A 14132-nucleotide genomic window follows, 5' to 3' on the forward strand; every position below is an offset into this window, starting at 1 on the left:
TTGTTTTGGGGTATATTCTGGGTTTCCATGCTCAGGTTGGTTTCAAGCCTGCCACTTCTGATCTCACCTCGTCAATGAAGGATTAATGTTGTAAGCCTTTGAACCATAACATTTTCTAAAAAAACCAAACAACAACAACAAAAAAACTAAAAAAGATTCCAGTCCATGGCAAGTGTCATTTCTTTGTAAGGGAAACTTCAACTCATTATATGTAACTCAAGAGCTAATTTTATTCTCAATCTTTAACATTTCTAATCAATAGTTGTACAAAAGTTCTAAACTATGATCCAATAATAGGAGACTGACTTCCCAGACTGGGGGTAATTATTATAGTTGGATCTACAGTCTAGATAGAATATACATTACTAGTGACAGTATGATCTGGAAATCAGTAGGTGAACGTGTGTATTTGTAAGCCAAACTTGACACAGAGTTTAGTGCATCAAGATTGGAATTCTAGATACTCTGGAGGCTGAAATCTGAAGATTTTGGTTTGAAGCCAGCAACTGTGGAAAAGTGACCATGAAACTCTTATCTCCAATTAACCATTCAAAAACTAGAATCGTAGGCAAGACTCAAACTAGTAGAATGCTAGCTTTGAGCAAAAGAGCTGAGTTCAAGCCACACAATGGACACAATAAACTCAAAGCTGGGGGAAACTCCACCATGGAGTTATTAAGAATAAAGAAACCATGGGCTGGGAAGATGGCTCAGGGGTAGAGTGATTGCCTTGCATGCTTGAGGCCCTGTGTTCGATATCTCAGCACCACATAAGCAGGGAAATAAAGCTAGAATTGGTGTTGTGGCTCAAGTGATAGAGTGCTAGCCTTGTGCTTAAGAGCTGAGAGACAGCTTCCAGGCCCAGAGTTCAGGCCCCACAACTCGGAGGCCCCCCACAAAAACAATTGAGAAACCAGATTTAGGAGCAACCTTGTGAACAGGATGTCTGCGACCTTACATTAATGATGACCCAGCAAGAGCAATTGTTCTCCACTATTTCTTATTCACAGGGCACTGTGTTCCTAAACCTGAATTGATTGTGAAGCTGGAGCAAGGTGCAGAACCATGGATAAGAGAAGGCTCAGACAAGAATTTTACAGGTGAGTTAAAGCATCTTGAATGATGATGATGGATCCAGAGCCCCGTGGGTCTGTTTATATTCAGCTTTACAGAGCAATAGTATTCCTAGTGCCCCTGAGTCATGTGTGGCAGAGAACTAGGTGATCCTTTGTCTCAAGGAATTGTCAATCCAGAATTCATGTGGAGACACACTGAATTTGGTGTGCCAGTGTAGGTAGTGTTAGCAATTCCCTTTTTCTGTAGAGAAGTCATTCATAAAGAGAAAAAGAGAATAAGAAATGTAGAAAGGAGACCTCATTTTCTTTTAAACTAGTATTATGCAGGTAGGAGGAAAATAGGAGTATGCTAGGGCTGCTATCCTCTGAAGGGGACAATTTCTTATCAGTGGTGCTGGGCATAGAGGGCGATTCAGAATGGAAGCATTAAGAGTATGGAGATGAATAATTTCAGGAAATATTTCCTGGGATAACATATAATAATCTGAAATACAGAAAAACATTATTTTGCATTGTAAAATGTCAGTACTACTTTCTTAATTACTACATTACAGAGAAAAGTATATATTCTGCATAAAGCAATGCTTTGATATTTGAAAATCTAGTAACAGAATGTGAGGAAATATCGTTATCGTAAGGAATTTGTGGGTCTCATTTTTGTTTTTGTCTATTTTTCTATTATTCATTATAGATGTCCCAGAAATGGAGGATGTGATTAGCACCTGTCAGGAAAGTCACAATAAATATCGCTCTGAAGTAGCAGTCATGAATAGTAACCCAGGGGAGGAAAAAGTGAGACTTATAAAAAGTTTTCATTTGAGCTCCATACAGAAGTCAGAACTGATTAAGAATAATGGGAACTCCTTAGGGATGAGGATAGAAAAGGTCACTGGGTGTCAGAAAATGGGTGTTTTCAGTGAACCTGGTAAGATGTGTGCTGCCTATAGTCCTCATGTGTCTTCTGTAGTTGAAGAATATAAACAATGTGAAAAGTCTTTCACTGAGAAGACACACCCTGTGGTCCCTCAGAGAACACACACAAGAGAGAAACCTTATGAATGTAACGTGTGTCGAAAGTCTTTCACCAAGAAATCAAAGCTTACTGTCCACCAGAGAACACACACAAAAGAGAAACCTTTTCAATGCAACATTTGTCGAAAATCTTTCATCTGCAAGGCATATCTTACTAGACATCAGAGAACACACACAGGAAAGAAACCTTATGAATGTAATGTGTGTGGAAAGTCTTTCGCCAGGATGGCATATCTTACTGTCCACCAGAGAACACATACTAGAGAGAAACCTTATGAATGTAACATGTGTGGAAAGTCTTTCACCAAGAAATCAAACCTTACTGTCCACCACAGAACACACACAGGAGAGAGACCTTATGAATGTAACCTGTGTGGAAAGTGTTTCACCCAGAAATCAAAGCTTACTGTCCACCAGAGAACACACACAAAAGAGAAACCTTTTGAATGTAAGATTTGCGGAAAGTTTTTCACCCGCAAGGAATATCTTACTACCCACCAGAGAACACACACAGGAGAGAAAATTTATAAATGTAACTTGTGTGGAAAGTCCTTTACCTGGAAGTCAACCCTCACTGTCCATCAGATAACACACACAGGAAAGAAACCTTATGAATGTAATGTGTGTGGAAAGTCTTTCACCAAGAAATCAAAGCTTACTGTTCACCAGAGAACACACACAAAAGAGAAACCTTTTGAATGTAACATTTGTGGAAAGTCATTCAACTGCAAGGCATATCATACTATACACCAGAGAACACATACTGGAAAGAAAATTTATGAATGTAACTCATGTGGAAAGTCCTTCTCCTGGAAGTCAACTCTCACTGTCCATCAGATAACACACACAGGAAAGAAACCTTTTGAATGTAACATTTGTGGAATGTCTTTCTCCTGCAAGGCATATCTTACTAGCCACCAGAGAACACACACAGGAGAGAAACCTTATGAATGTAACATGTGTGGAAAGTCATACGCCAGGATGGCATACCTTACTGTCCACCAGAGAACACACACTAGAGAGAAACCTTATGAATGTAATATGTGTGGAAAGTCGTTCAGCAAGAAATCAAAGCTTACTGTCCACCACAGAACACACACAGGAGAGAGACCTTATGAATGTAACCTGTGTGGAAAATGTTTCACCCAGAAATCAATGCTTACTTGCCACCAGAGAACACACACAAAGAGAAACCTTTTGAATGTAACATTTGTGGAAAGTTTTTCACCCACAAGGGATATCTTCCTACCCACCAGAGAACATACACAGGAGAGAAAATTTATGAATGTAACTTGTGTGGAAAGTCCTTTACCTGGAAGTCAACCCTCACTGTCCATCAGATAACACACACAGTAAAGAAACCTTATGAATGTGATGTGTGTGGAAAGTCTTTCACCCAAAAGGTGTACCTTACTGTCCACCACAGAACACACACAGGAGAGAGACCTTATGAATGTAACCTGTGTGGAAAGTGTTTCATCCAGAAGTCAAAGCTTACTCGCCACCAGAGAACAAACACACAGTAGAGAAACCTTATGAATGTAACATGTATGGAAAGTCTTTCACCAAGAAGTCCTAACTTACTTGCCACCAGACAACACACACAAGAGAGAAACCTTATTAATGTAACATGTGTGGAAAGGCTTTCACCTGGAAGTAAAACTTCACTGTCCATCAGAAAACACACATGAAAGAAACCTTATGAATGTCATATGTGTGGAAAGATTTTCAGCTAGAAGCTACACCTTACTGTCCACCAGAGAGCACACACAGGAGAGAAATTTTATGAATGTAACCTATGTGGAAATTCTTTCACCCAGAACATACACCTTTCTGTCCATCAGAAAAAAACCCACCAGAGAGAAATGTTATGTATGTAGTAGGCATGGAAATTCTTTCATCTGGAAGGCAAACCTTAACATCAATCACAGAACACAAGGAGAGAAACCTTATGAATGCAACCAGTGTGGAAAGACCTGGAGTTCACAGTTTAACACACAGAAGTTGATTCACACAAATGAAATAACTTAGGATTGTACCAAATGGGGAAAGTCTTTGATCTGTAAGAAAATTGAAATTGCAATACTGAACCAATACAGGATAGAGACCTTATGATATAGCAGATGTCGAGTCCTCGAACTACAAGACACAGCTCAGAGTGCATCACAGAACACCCAAAAACACACAGAAACACAGACACATACTCTCACACACAAAGAGGAGAGAAATCATATGTAGGAAAAAATGGAAAGGTTTTCAAGGAAAAGTCCTAACTCAGTTTGCATCAGAGAACAGACACAGATGAGAAAATACAAATATATCAAATGTGGAAAGTCCTTTACTAAGTATTCATAGATCCAAGTTCATATAACACACAGCAGAGAAATCTTAAAAATATTACAAATGTGGAAGCTCTTTGACCTGAAAGGAATATCTCAGTGTTCATGAGAGAACTGACTCACATAGGAGAAAAGGAAGTAGTGCATAGAACATATGTGAAATGACTTTCAATCAGAACTGAGTCCTCAGCATATGTGAGATCAAACACAGCAGAGAAATTATGAGTATAGAAAACATTTTGCCCGAAGTCTAAGGTGATTTACAGTGTATAGAAGATTCTCTGGAGATTATATTAGAGGTGATTTGCATGGTATAGAATGATGTGTGCAGGTTACATGAAAGCAAACTAATAAATACATGTCAGATGAGACAAACATAATAAATAGCAAAGTGATCACTAAAATGAAACCATGTTAATATTGTAATATAAAAATAGTAAATATATCAGGTACTGTCTGATTTGAACAGAAGAAAACATACTCAAAAAACTCAATAAGCCAAAAAGACATACATAAATTATCAAGAAATTAAATCAATATAAACATATCATAAGCAACAATCATTATTGAAAAATACAAGTAGTCATAATATGAAAGGAAAGGAACCTCAGCACAAATTGTGTTACCACAGATACGGAGCATTGATAATAACAAGCAAATTATAAATCTGTATAACAAAAGTTCTATTCTGAAAAGTAGTCTACAAAGACATGATTAAAAGGACAAAGAATGATAATTTCTTTAATCTATCATTATGATAGGAGAATTAATTTTCCTCTTAATGATTGTATAACTAGACAAATGGTCACTAGAAACACACACAGGGATTGCATTATCTTTACAAAATGCTGTTTATAAAGCACTATGCAGTTATATTTACCAAGACAGACACACTGACAATAGATCTAAAGACAAATTGTCTAGAAATCAGTATGACAAATAAATCTATGATATAAATACAAAAAAATCCAACAATATGTTTCCAATAATCTAACAGTAAAATAAACAGAAGGAAACTAGAATGAATATGTAAAAATATATGTATGCTATCATTGTGATTTATTAAAGAGAGCTACTTTCTTACTTCACTTGTGAAATAAAAACAATTGTTTTCAATTATGTATGGTGTATTCACATGTATATCTTCTGGTGGGTGTGGCAGAGTCATAGAATGTGAGGGAAATAGGATGATGAAAGTAAAATATACAACTCAAGAGTAGAGATAAGAGGGAGAGATTGGGAGAGAATGAAGGCATGGAAGACACTGCATGAAAGGAAGGGTATTTTTTACCTCACTCATGACATATCTCTCTATACATCACCTCCATAATAAGATTAAATTACATTAGTTATAAAACAATACCTTCAGCATAAACAATCTGCTTAGTGAAGAAAATCTACCACACGTAGAACAGGTACAGTTGTTAGAAAAACAATACAACACTTAATTTGAAAGATAAACTATTTCAGTTTAGGTTGCAATATAACTCTACATAAACTAGAAACAATAAATTATTTCTTTGTAGTATCCAATTAAGTATTAATGTTAAATGTTGAAGTAAGAAAAATCAAGGCAAGTACTTCTTGCTCAGACTGTCATTTTAGCCTAGCTACTAAGGAGGAAACAGGTCTGCAAGCCAGCCTGGATAGACAACTCAAACTAAGCAGCTAATGAACAGGTTAGAGGTATGGCTCAAGTGATAGTGCCAACAGTGAGTGAGGATGTTGACTGACTATGAGACCTGCAGTTCAAGCTCAATAGTAGCTCAAGAACACCATGAGGTATATTTATTACTGTGTTTCTAAGTTAGAAGCCTAACTGTAGTGATACTAGCAAGTCTTCATCTCAGATATAAAGGGAAAAGAAGATGAGTGGAGGAGGGAGAGAAGGGAAGCAAAAGGTCAGGAAAAAGAAGGAAGAAGAGAGGACAAGAGAGTAGTGGAGTGGAGGGGAAAAGAGGAAAAGGGAAAAGAAGAGAAGAGAGATGGGGAGGAAAGTTTCATGGCATCAGATTTGACAGTAACTGGTCTGGGAAGATTGCTCAGTGGTAGAGTGCGTGCTTATCATGCATAAGGCCCTGGGTTTAATTCCTCAGTACCACATAAGCAAAATGTTGGAAATGTTCCTTTGGTTCAATCTGTAATGTACTCACCATGAGCTGAAGAGCTGAGTGACAGCACCCAGGCCTACAGTTCAGGACTCACTGCTGAGAAAAAAGAAAAGAAAAGAAAAAAAAATAAAGCAAGATTTGACAGTAATCCCATAAATAAAACTCCAAAACTACCTCTTGGAAAAAACAAAGAAACAACAAACAATGTGAGTCTCTGATGGATCACACCTGTAATATTAGGTACTCAAGAGGGTGAGATCTGAAGATCGGGTCTCAAAGTCAGCCTGAGCAGGTATAGCTGTGAAATTCTTACTTCCAGTAAGTCACAAGAAAACCAGAAGTGGTGCTGTGGCCAAAGTGGTAGAGTGCTAGTCTTGAATTTAAGAGCTGAGGGACAGTGTTCAGGCAAAGAGTTCAAGCCCCATGACCGACAATATATAAATAAATAACTAATAAATACAAATGAAAACCTTGTATATTGAAAAACACTACCAATAAAGGGAAAAAAGCATGTATGTGAGAAATATTTGCATATATCTCTAAATGGATTGCTAACCAATATGAATTAGAAAATATAAAGGAAATCCTTCAAGTAATGCAGACAACAAAATCTAATTTTAAAGTTGGAAAAAGATTGAAGAGATTTTGCTAAAAACGACATACACATGTAGTACATTAAAATATAAAAATAGTTTAATATCTGTAGTCATGAGAAAAATTCAAATCAAAATTCCAATAAAATAACATTTGATGCATGCTAGTATGGACATAGTTTTAAATAAAAACAACAAAAATACTCCCAAAGTCTCAAAAAAGCTAGGAAAGATGTGAAAAGGATGTAAACCTTGGTGCATTTCTGTCATGTATGTAAAAATATCAAAGATGAAGCCAGGTACCCGTGGTTCACACCTGTAATCATATCTACTCAGAAGGCTGAGATTTGAGGATCATGGTTCAAAGCCAGCATGGGCAGGAAAATCCGTGAAACTCTTCTCTCCAATAAAACCACCAGAAAACGAGAAATGTTGCTGTGGCTCCAGTGGTAGAGCGCTAGCCTTGAGCTAAAGAGCTGAGGGAGTACGGCTCAGGCCCTGAGTTCAAGCCCCTGGATCGACCTAACAAACAAACAAACAAATAATCTATCAAAGATGGTACGAAGAGTCCTAAAGAGAACTAAACATAGAATTATATAGGAATATGGTCCAGCTTTTCTATGCTTGTGTGCAACAGCAGATAAAGCAGGGAGTACAACAAATGCTTGGAGAATCACTTCTCAAAATCTACTCACAATAAGCAAAACATTGAAGCATGTAAACCAATAAATGTGTTCAAAGGAGAAAACTTTACTACATTTTATGGCAGGGATGAACTTTAAGTAAAATTAGCTAAATAAAACACACCAATCATAAAGGAACAGCCATGGTATAATTTCCCTTACTGAGCTTCCAAGGATCAACAAACTTGTGGAGCCCAAATGTAGGATGATTCCAGAGACTGGGATAGAGAGGAACAGGGGCTGCCTATTCAATGATTAAACAGCTTCACAGATGGAAGATGAAAAGTGTTGTAGATGGATGGATGGAATGGCTTCACAAGAGTGTGGCCCAGTGTTTTATCAATGAACTCTACACATAAGAATGGCTAATGTAGCCACACACAGTCTTAAACACAAGTATTCTCCCTGGACTTGGGAAACTCAAGAAAGATTATTTGCCAGCCTAGGCTACATAAAAAGATGAAGAGCTTGCTTGGAGGTGGGTGGGGGAATGTAGTCCAGGAGATGGGAGGGCCGGGATGGTAGGGGAAAAACAAAGGAGAAGGCAACAATGCTTAATAAGAAATGTACTCATTATCTTGCTCATGTAAGTGTAACCCCTCTGTATGGTATTTTCACAATAAATAAACTTATTTAACAAATAAGAGCTTGCTGGACTACATAGCAAGACCTATCATCCAAAGAAACATGGAAAAATCAAATTTTGGATTTTGTGGAGACATATGGGTGACAAACATATCTATTTTACCTACTAAAATAACAAACTGAAAGTGTTTGAACACATGCTAAAACAGTGTTTAGTTGGAAATACACACTACAAATAGCATTAATAACAAACACACATGGACAAAAATACAAATTATTATTATCTGTGTAGGTTTAAAAGATGATTTCACTGACTATTGCTCAAATGTGTCACATATTCCTGAGCCATTTCTTCCACTAGATTCCCGAGGATACATTGCCACACATGCTATTTAGTATTGAAGTTCCTGAGATTAAAGTTTACTACTTAGCAAATGTATGTCAGAATTTTCCATTAGTGATATTTCCAATACGAAAACCATAGTCACTGTATGTTTATTTTCACAACCAGCTTTTATCTTTTAATGTCAGTTAGTGCAAATATGCAAGCAGAGCAAGAAGAAAAAGGAAAACTTCAGGAACCACATCAAATGAGGTTAAACCAGAGAAAGATAATAGAATCTGGGAAACTCAAATTATTTTATGTTTAGCAACAATTTTCCTGTATAATGAGTGAGAAAAATGTCAATTTTCAGAGACACGTCACCAAAAGAAAACTGATCAGTAAGAAAATCTACTTCCCAGATAAACCATTTGAAGAAAAGTAAAAATAAGAGAAAAAATGGAGGAAAGAGAAGCTGAGAGAATGAAAGAGAAAAAGAGACAGAGAGAAAAATAGACAATGAGAGAAGGAAGAGAGAACTAAAGCTAGTGAAGCCACATGGTGGTGGCTCATGCCTGTAATCCTAGCTACTCAGGTGGCTGAGATCTGAGCATAGAGGTTCAAAGCCAACCCAGGCAGGACCATCTGTGAGACTTGCATCTCCAATTAACCACTAGAAAACTGGAAGTGGCAATGTAGCACCACTGGTAGAGTACTATCCTTGAGCTGCAGAGTTTAAGTATAGCGACTAGGCCCAGGGTTCCAGACCTCCAACTGAGAAAAAAAAGAAGAAAGAAGGATGGTAAAGGGAAACAAAGGAGGAGGCAACAATGCATGATAAGAAATGTACTCACTATCTTGCCCATGTAATTGTAACCCCTCTGTACAGTATGTTCACAAAAAAATAAAATGAAAAATATTACAAATGTGGAAATCCTTTGATCAGAAGGAAATACCTCATGTTTATCAGAGAACTGACTCACCTAGGAGAAAAGAAAGTAGTGCATAGGACATATGTGAAATGACTTTCAATCAGAACTAGGTATTCAGCATATGTGAGAGCAGAGACAGGAAAGAAATTATGAGTATAGAAAACATTTTGCCTGAAGTCCTATCTGTACAGGTGTCAGAGACCTGGACACATGACAGGATCTCTGTAACTATAAACATGAGAGGATGTCTTTCACCCAGAAGCCAACCTTCAGCAAGTATTAGAACATTCACCCAGGAAAGAAGCCCAATGTAGGAAAATCTTTGTCAGAAAACCTCTGTAAATTATACAGAGAAATCCTTCATGGCAGAGGTAAGCTAGGTGTGAAGGGAAACCATTCTTCACTCTTCAGCTTTCTTTGAGCCAACATTTCTCATCCTCTCATCGTGTTGAGTGGGGATGGTGTCATTCAATATTATCATTTGGCAAATACTTTTGCTTGAGCTCAAAATTTAAGGGACTTACTGCTCACTGAGTTGGTAAAGTACCCTTTCTTTCTTTTAATTTAAAACCTGCAATTAAAATGAGCAATGACACTCCCTCATGTGTGGAATCTTAGCTATTCAGGAGGCTGAAATTAGAAAGGTAGTATTTGTAGGCCATCCAATGCAAAAGCTTCATGAATATGGTTTCTTAGCCAATAAAAGGATGGATCTGGTCATATGTGCCTCTCTTGTTTGCTACTTGTGATATGTAAGTATAAAATTAGTGTGTTGAAAGGCCCAGACAAAGAAGCAAGACTCTAAGGTGAAAAATCAGTGATACAAAAGGGCATCTAGTATAGAAGGTGAAGGAAGCCTCACAAATTTTGTCCCTGAATTCAACCTGAGGACCACTAATATGATCTGTGCAAACAATGCATTCTTTCAAATATTTAGTGAAAGAATTTGGATGTGGTTTACAGAATGATAGGTAAACAGACCTCAACTGAGATTGCAAAAGGACCTTTGCATATGTCTATATGAATTTTTTATCCTATTCTGTGGAAACCATGAGTCCTGCTTGGATCAAGTAATTAAGATCTTCTGATCTAACAGGGCACTGGTGCTTCACATTGGAATTCTTAATTGCTCAAGAGTATGAGTTTTAAAATCACAATTGAAAGGGCAACTAGGTAGGAAATGCTCTGAGACTGTTTTCACCTAATTTCCCACAAGTAGTGCTGTGAATCATGTTGATAGACTGTCATCACTTTTGTTCCTTTATTACAAAATCTCAGGGACAGTACCCAGGTCCTGAGTAGAAAGAACTTCAAGGCCGGGGAAGATATTGTTTAAAATGGGTTCTTTGGCCTTCGTGCAGGAAAGTTTCTACTCCTATAGGAATCTGAAATACTCCATAGGGTATAGTCATGGTCCCTCAATTGAAGTTGATATTGAAATGTCTTAAAGCCTGGGTAATGATAAATTGTCACAAATAGTTTGGTATCTTTTGTCATGTGAATAGACATGCATATACCTTTATATTTCTGACTAGTTCATACATCCTTGCAGAGGTTCAAGTTACTATGTAGGACAATGTGGTCCACATCTGTAGGAATTAGACATTCCAAGAGAGATCTCAACATATAAAATGTGGCCGAATATTTCAATCTACTTGAAACAGTATCATAAGAAAAGAAGGAGTCAATAGTGATCATTTAAGATCCCAGAATACCAATATATTTGAATGAGAAAACAATGGTCTTCTACTGTGTGCACACAGATGTAGGAGAAAGAATCTTTTCAGTCTATTCTGTCCAGATGTGTAGAAGCAATATTGTTGTTCTTCCCTTATGGATTGCACTTTATTTCAAGGCCACTCCCGGGGGTGAATGACAGGATCTTTAGTTTCAGCTCATTCTAAAAGCTCCTATGTCCTGAGAAGAAAAGTGGTGAACCATGATTTGGGTACATATCCACCCTAGACCTAATCACTAAGAGTGGGTTAAGTTCTATAATTTTTCAGAATGTCAATGGTCCTACCACAAGGTTCATCCTGAAGCAATATCCAAAGTTAGGCTTTAGAAGAGGTCTCCCTTTCTTCAATGATTTCTACTCTAAATTAGATTATTTTCAATAGCCATTCATTGAATGTTACTGGGTAAAGTATACAAAGATAGTCACATCTATGTTACAGAACATTGTGATATCATCAGCAGGTGCAATTCATATGACCCAAAGTCATGACCCTGAAGAGTCTGCTCTCCAGAGATCTAAGTATTTAACCCAAAACCTCCAGTTCCCAAGCAATCTTGATCCCAATGAGAGAGCAGGATTTTAGGTGAATCCTTGTTTCTTCCTGAGGTTAACCTGGAATGATGCATCTCAGAGTGACTGGAAGGGACAGAAGCCGGGATACTGAGCACAGTGGGTACTGAACAAGGCTCTCATAGGATTTTCATTAGAACCTCAGGGACCACCCAAGGCCTCCTTCCATTAGCTTGAGCACTTATATCTTTAGTGTTGTCCACCTCTAGGTCATTTTTCCTCCCATAATTAGCATAGTATTAAGTGTACAATTTTCCTGCTCCTTTGAGAAACATCTTACCCTAACCTCTCTTTTCTGTTTCCTCAATGAATTCTGAGGTTCTTTTAAATTTTTTTTGTTCAAGGTTCTGGATCAGAAACATCCTTGTGTGAAGTCCCTGTTATAAAGTTGTCAGTACTTTGAGAAAATCACTACCTGGAGCATCCACAGCTAACCATCTTTTCTTCACTTGTCCATGGGGTCTGAGCAAAACCAAGACAAAATCTTTATATGTGCATTCTAACTTAAATGTTTGTTACCAAAAGTTTGATGTAGAGACTTCATCAGGTGTGTTGGAAGTTGTTTGGGCTCATAGTCTAGGCCAGAACTCAAAATGGAAGGTACAGGAAAGAAAAGATTGGTGAGGAGCCAGCCGAGGAGAGGAGCACAGTGCCAAAGTCTTCATGCAATATGCAAGCCTGGCAAGCCCCTTGGAACAGGAGTGAGGAGCCCAGAACAGGGCCTGTGCTACGCATCAGTACACCACCAGCACCACATGGCACCTCCAGCATGGGACATGGTGTGCCCAGGTTTTAGGAGGGCTGACTGTTGACACAGGGACCTGTTAGTCAAGTTAAGCCAGTGGCCTAATGTAATTGTCTTGTCTTGTGTAGATGATACAATTGCTGTGGACAAGAAGAATTGGTAAAAAAAAAAAAAAAAAAAAAAAAAAGAAGAATTGGTAATAAAACTATTGTGTGGTGAACTAGTTAAAATTCTTCAGGATATTTGTGTGTGTGTGTGTGTGTGTGTGTGTGTGTGTGTGTGTGTGTGTGTCCTAAAGAGAAATTGAAAAGTAATTCAGAGAGAACTCAAATGACAAGAGTGTCAGACTTAATTCCTCAGCAAGATAGATCCTTTACAATCACAACCAATAAGTGAAAAGGAAAGGTTTCCTTCACTTGTTTTTACCTACCTTCACAAAGACCATTGTGTTCAAGATAATAAGAACAGAAATGTATGTGTTGATGCTTACGGTTGTACAACAGCTAGTTTACAAGTGACAGCAGAGGCATAGAGTCTCTTCTGTATGCGGCCCCTGCACTCACTGGAAAGGAGGACAGTAGTATTGGAAGTGAACTAAAGTCACTTGTAAGTTTGTCTTTTAAATTGCAGGGAAGCATTGACTAATTTAAATGAGCAGACTTTTTGTTTTGCTGGTCCTTAGGCTTCAACTCAGAGGCCAGGTGCTGCCCCTGAGCTGCTTTTGCTAAAGTGTAGCTTTCTACCACTTGAGCCACAGCACCACTTCCAGGTTTTTCTGTGCATGTGGACCTGAGGAATAGAACCTAGCTCCTCATTCATGCGATGCAAGCACTATACCACTTTGCTACCTTGCCTGTCCTATAAGCAGACTTTTTATGTTAAAAGAAGATAGAATAGGTTGGTACGTAGTATCCACCTTCCATGTGCAAGTCCCAAGGTTTAATCCCCCAAAGTGAAAGGAAGAAAGTAGAAAATGGAATGATATGAACTATACAGATACAAGAACAAAGAAAAATAGAAGAACAAAGGCAATGAGCAAGTTTTTAGGTTTTTGTTTGTTCATAATTGTTTCTTTTTTCTTTTAATTGTTAGCTGTGGGGTTTAAACTCAGGGAGGGCCTGGCATATTCCTTAGGTTTTTCACTAAACGCTGGCATGCTACCACTTCCAGCCAGAATGTCACTTCTAGTTTTCTGGCATTTCATTGGTGATAAGTCACAATGAATTTTCTGCTGATGTGGGGCTGAGGAGTGGAACCCAGTGCCTCATGTATGCAAGGCAAGCTCTCTACCACTGAGCCACAATCCCAGCCCTGCCTCCTTTCTGAAAATAGTGTGGTTGGGGCTGGCAATGTGGCTTAGTGATAAAGTGCTTGCCTACCATGCATGGGGCACCAAGTTTGATATC

General features: G+C 38.1%; 1 protein-coding gene across 1 annotated transcript; it reads left to right on the plus strand.

Annotated features, from left to right (window-relative positions):
- Positions 1-1946: 1946 nt before the first annotated feature.
- LOC138841388 (zinc finger protein ZFP2-like) lies at positions 1947-3452 on the plus strand. Its single transcript, XM_070042057.1, has 2 exons — positions 1947-2936; positions 3009-3452. Exons 1-2 carry the CDS (start codon positions 1947-1949, stop codon positions 3450-3452), a joined length of 1434 nt encoding a protein of 477 aa, XP_069898158.1.
- Positions 3453-14132: the final 10680 nt, after the last annotated feature.

This window comes from Dipodomys merriami, unplaced genomic scaffold (assembly GCF_024711535.1).
Source record: "Dipodomys merriami isolate MVZ:Mamm:240054 unplaced genomic scaffold, mDipMer1.0.p SCAF_319, whole genome shotgun sequence".
Classification (NCBI taxonomy): domain Eukaryota; kingdom Metazoa; phylum Chordata; class Mammalia; order Rodentia; family Heteromyidae; genus Dipodomys; species Dipodomys merriami.

Bases quoted from the DNA above. Each gene is read 5' to 3' on its own strand.
- LOC138841388 (XM_070042057.1), top strand. From the start codon at position 1,947: ATGAGGATAGAAAAGGTCACTGGGTGTCAGAAAATGGGTGTTTTCAGT. The intron at 2,937-3,008 runs GTCCATCAGATA...TTCTCCTGCAAG, and splicing joins CCTGGAAGTCAACTCTCACT to GCATATCTTACTAGCCACCA.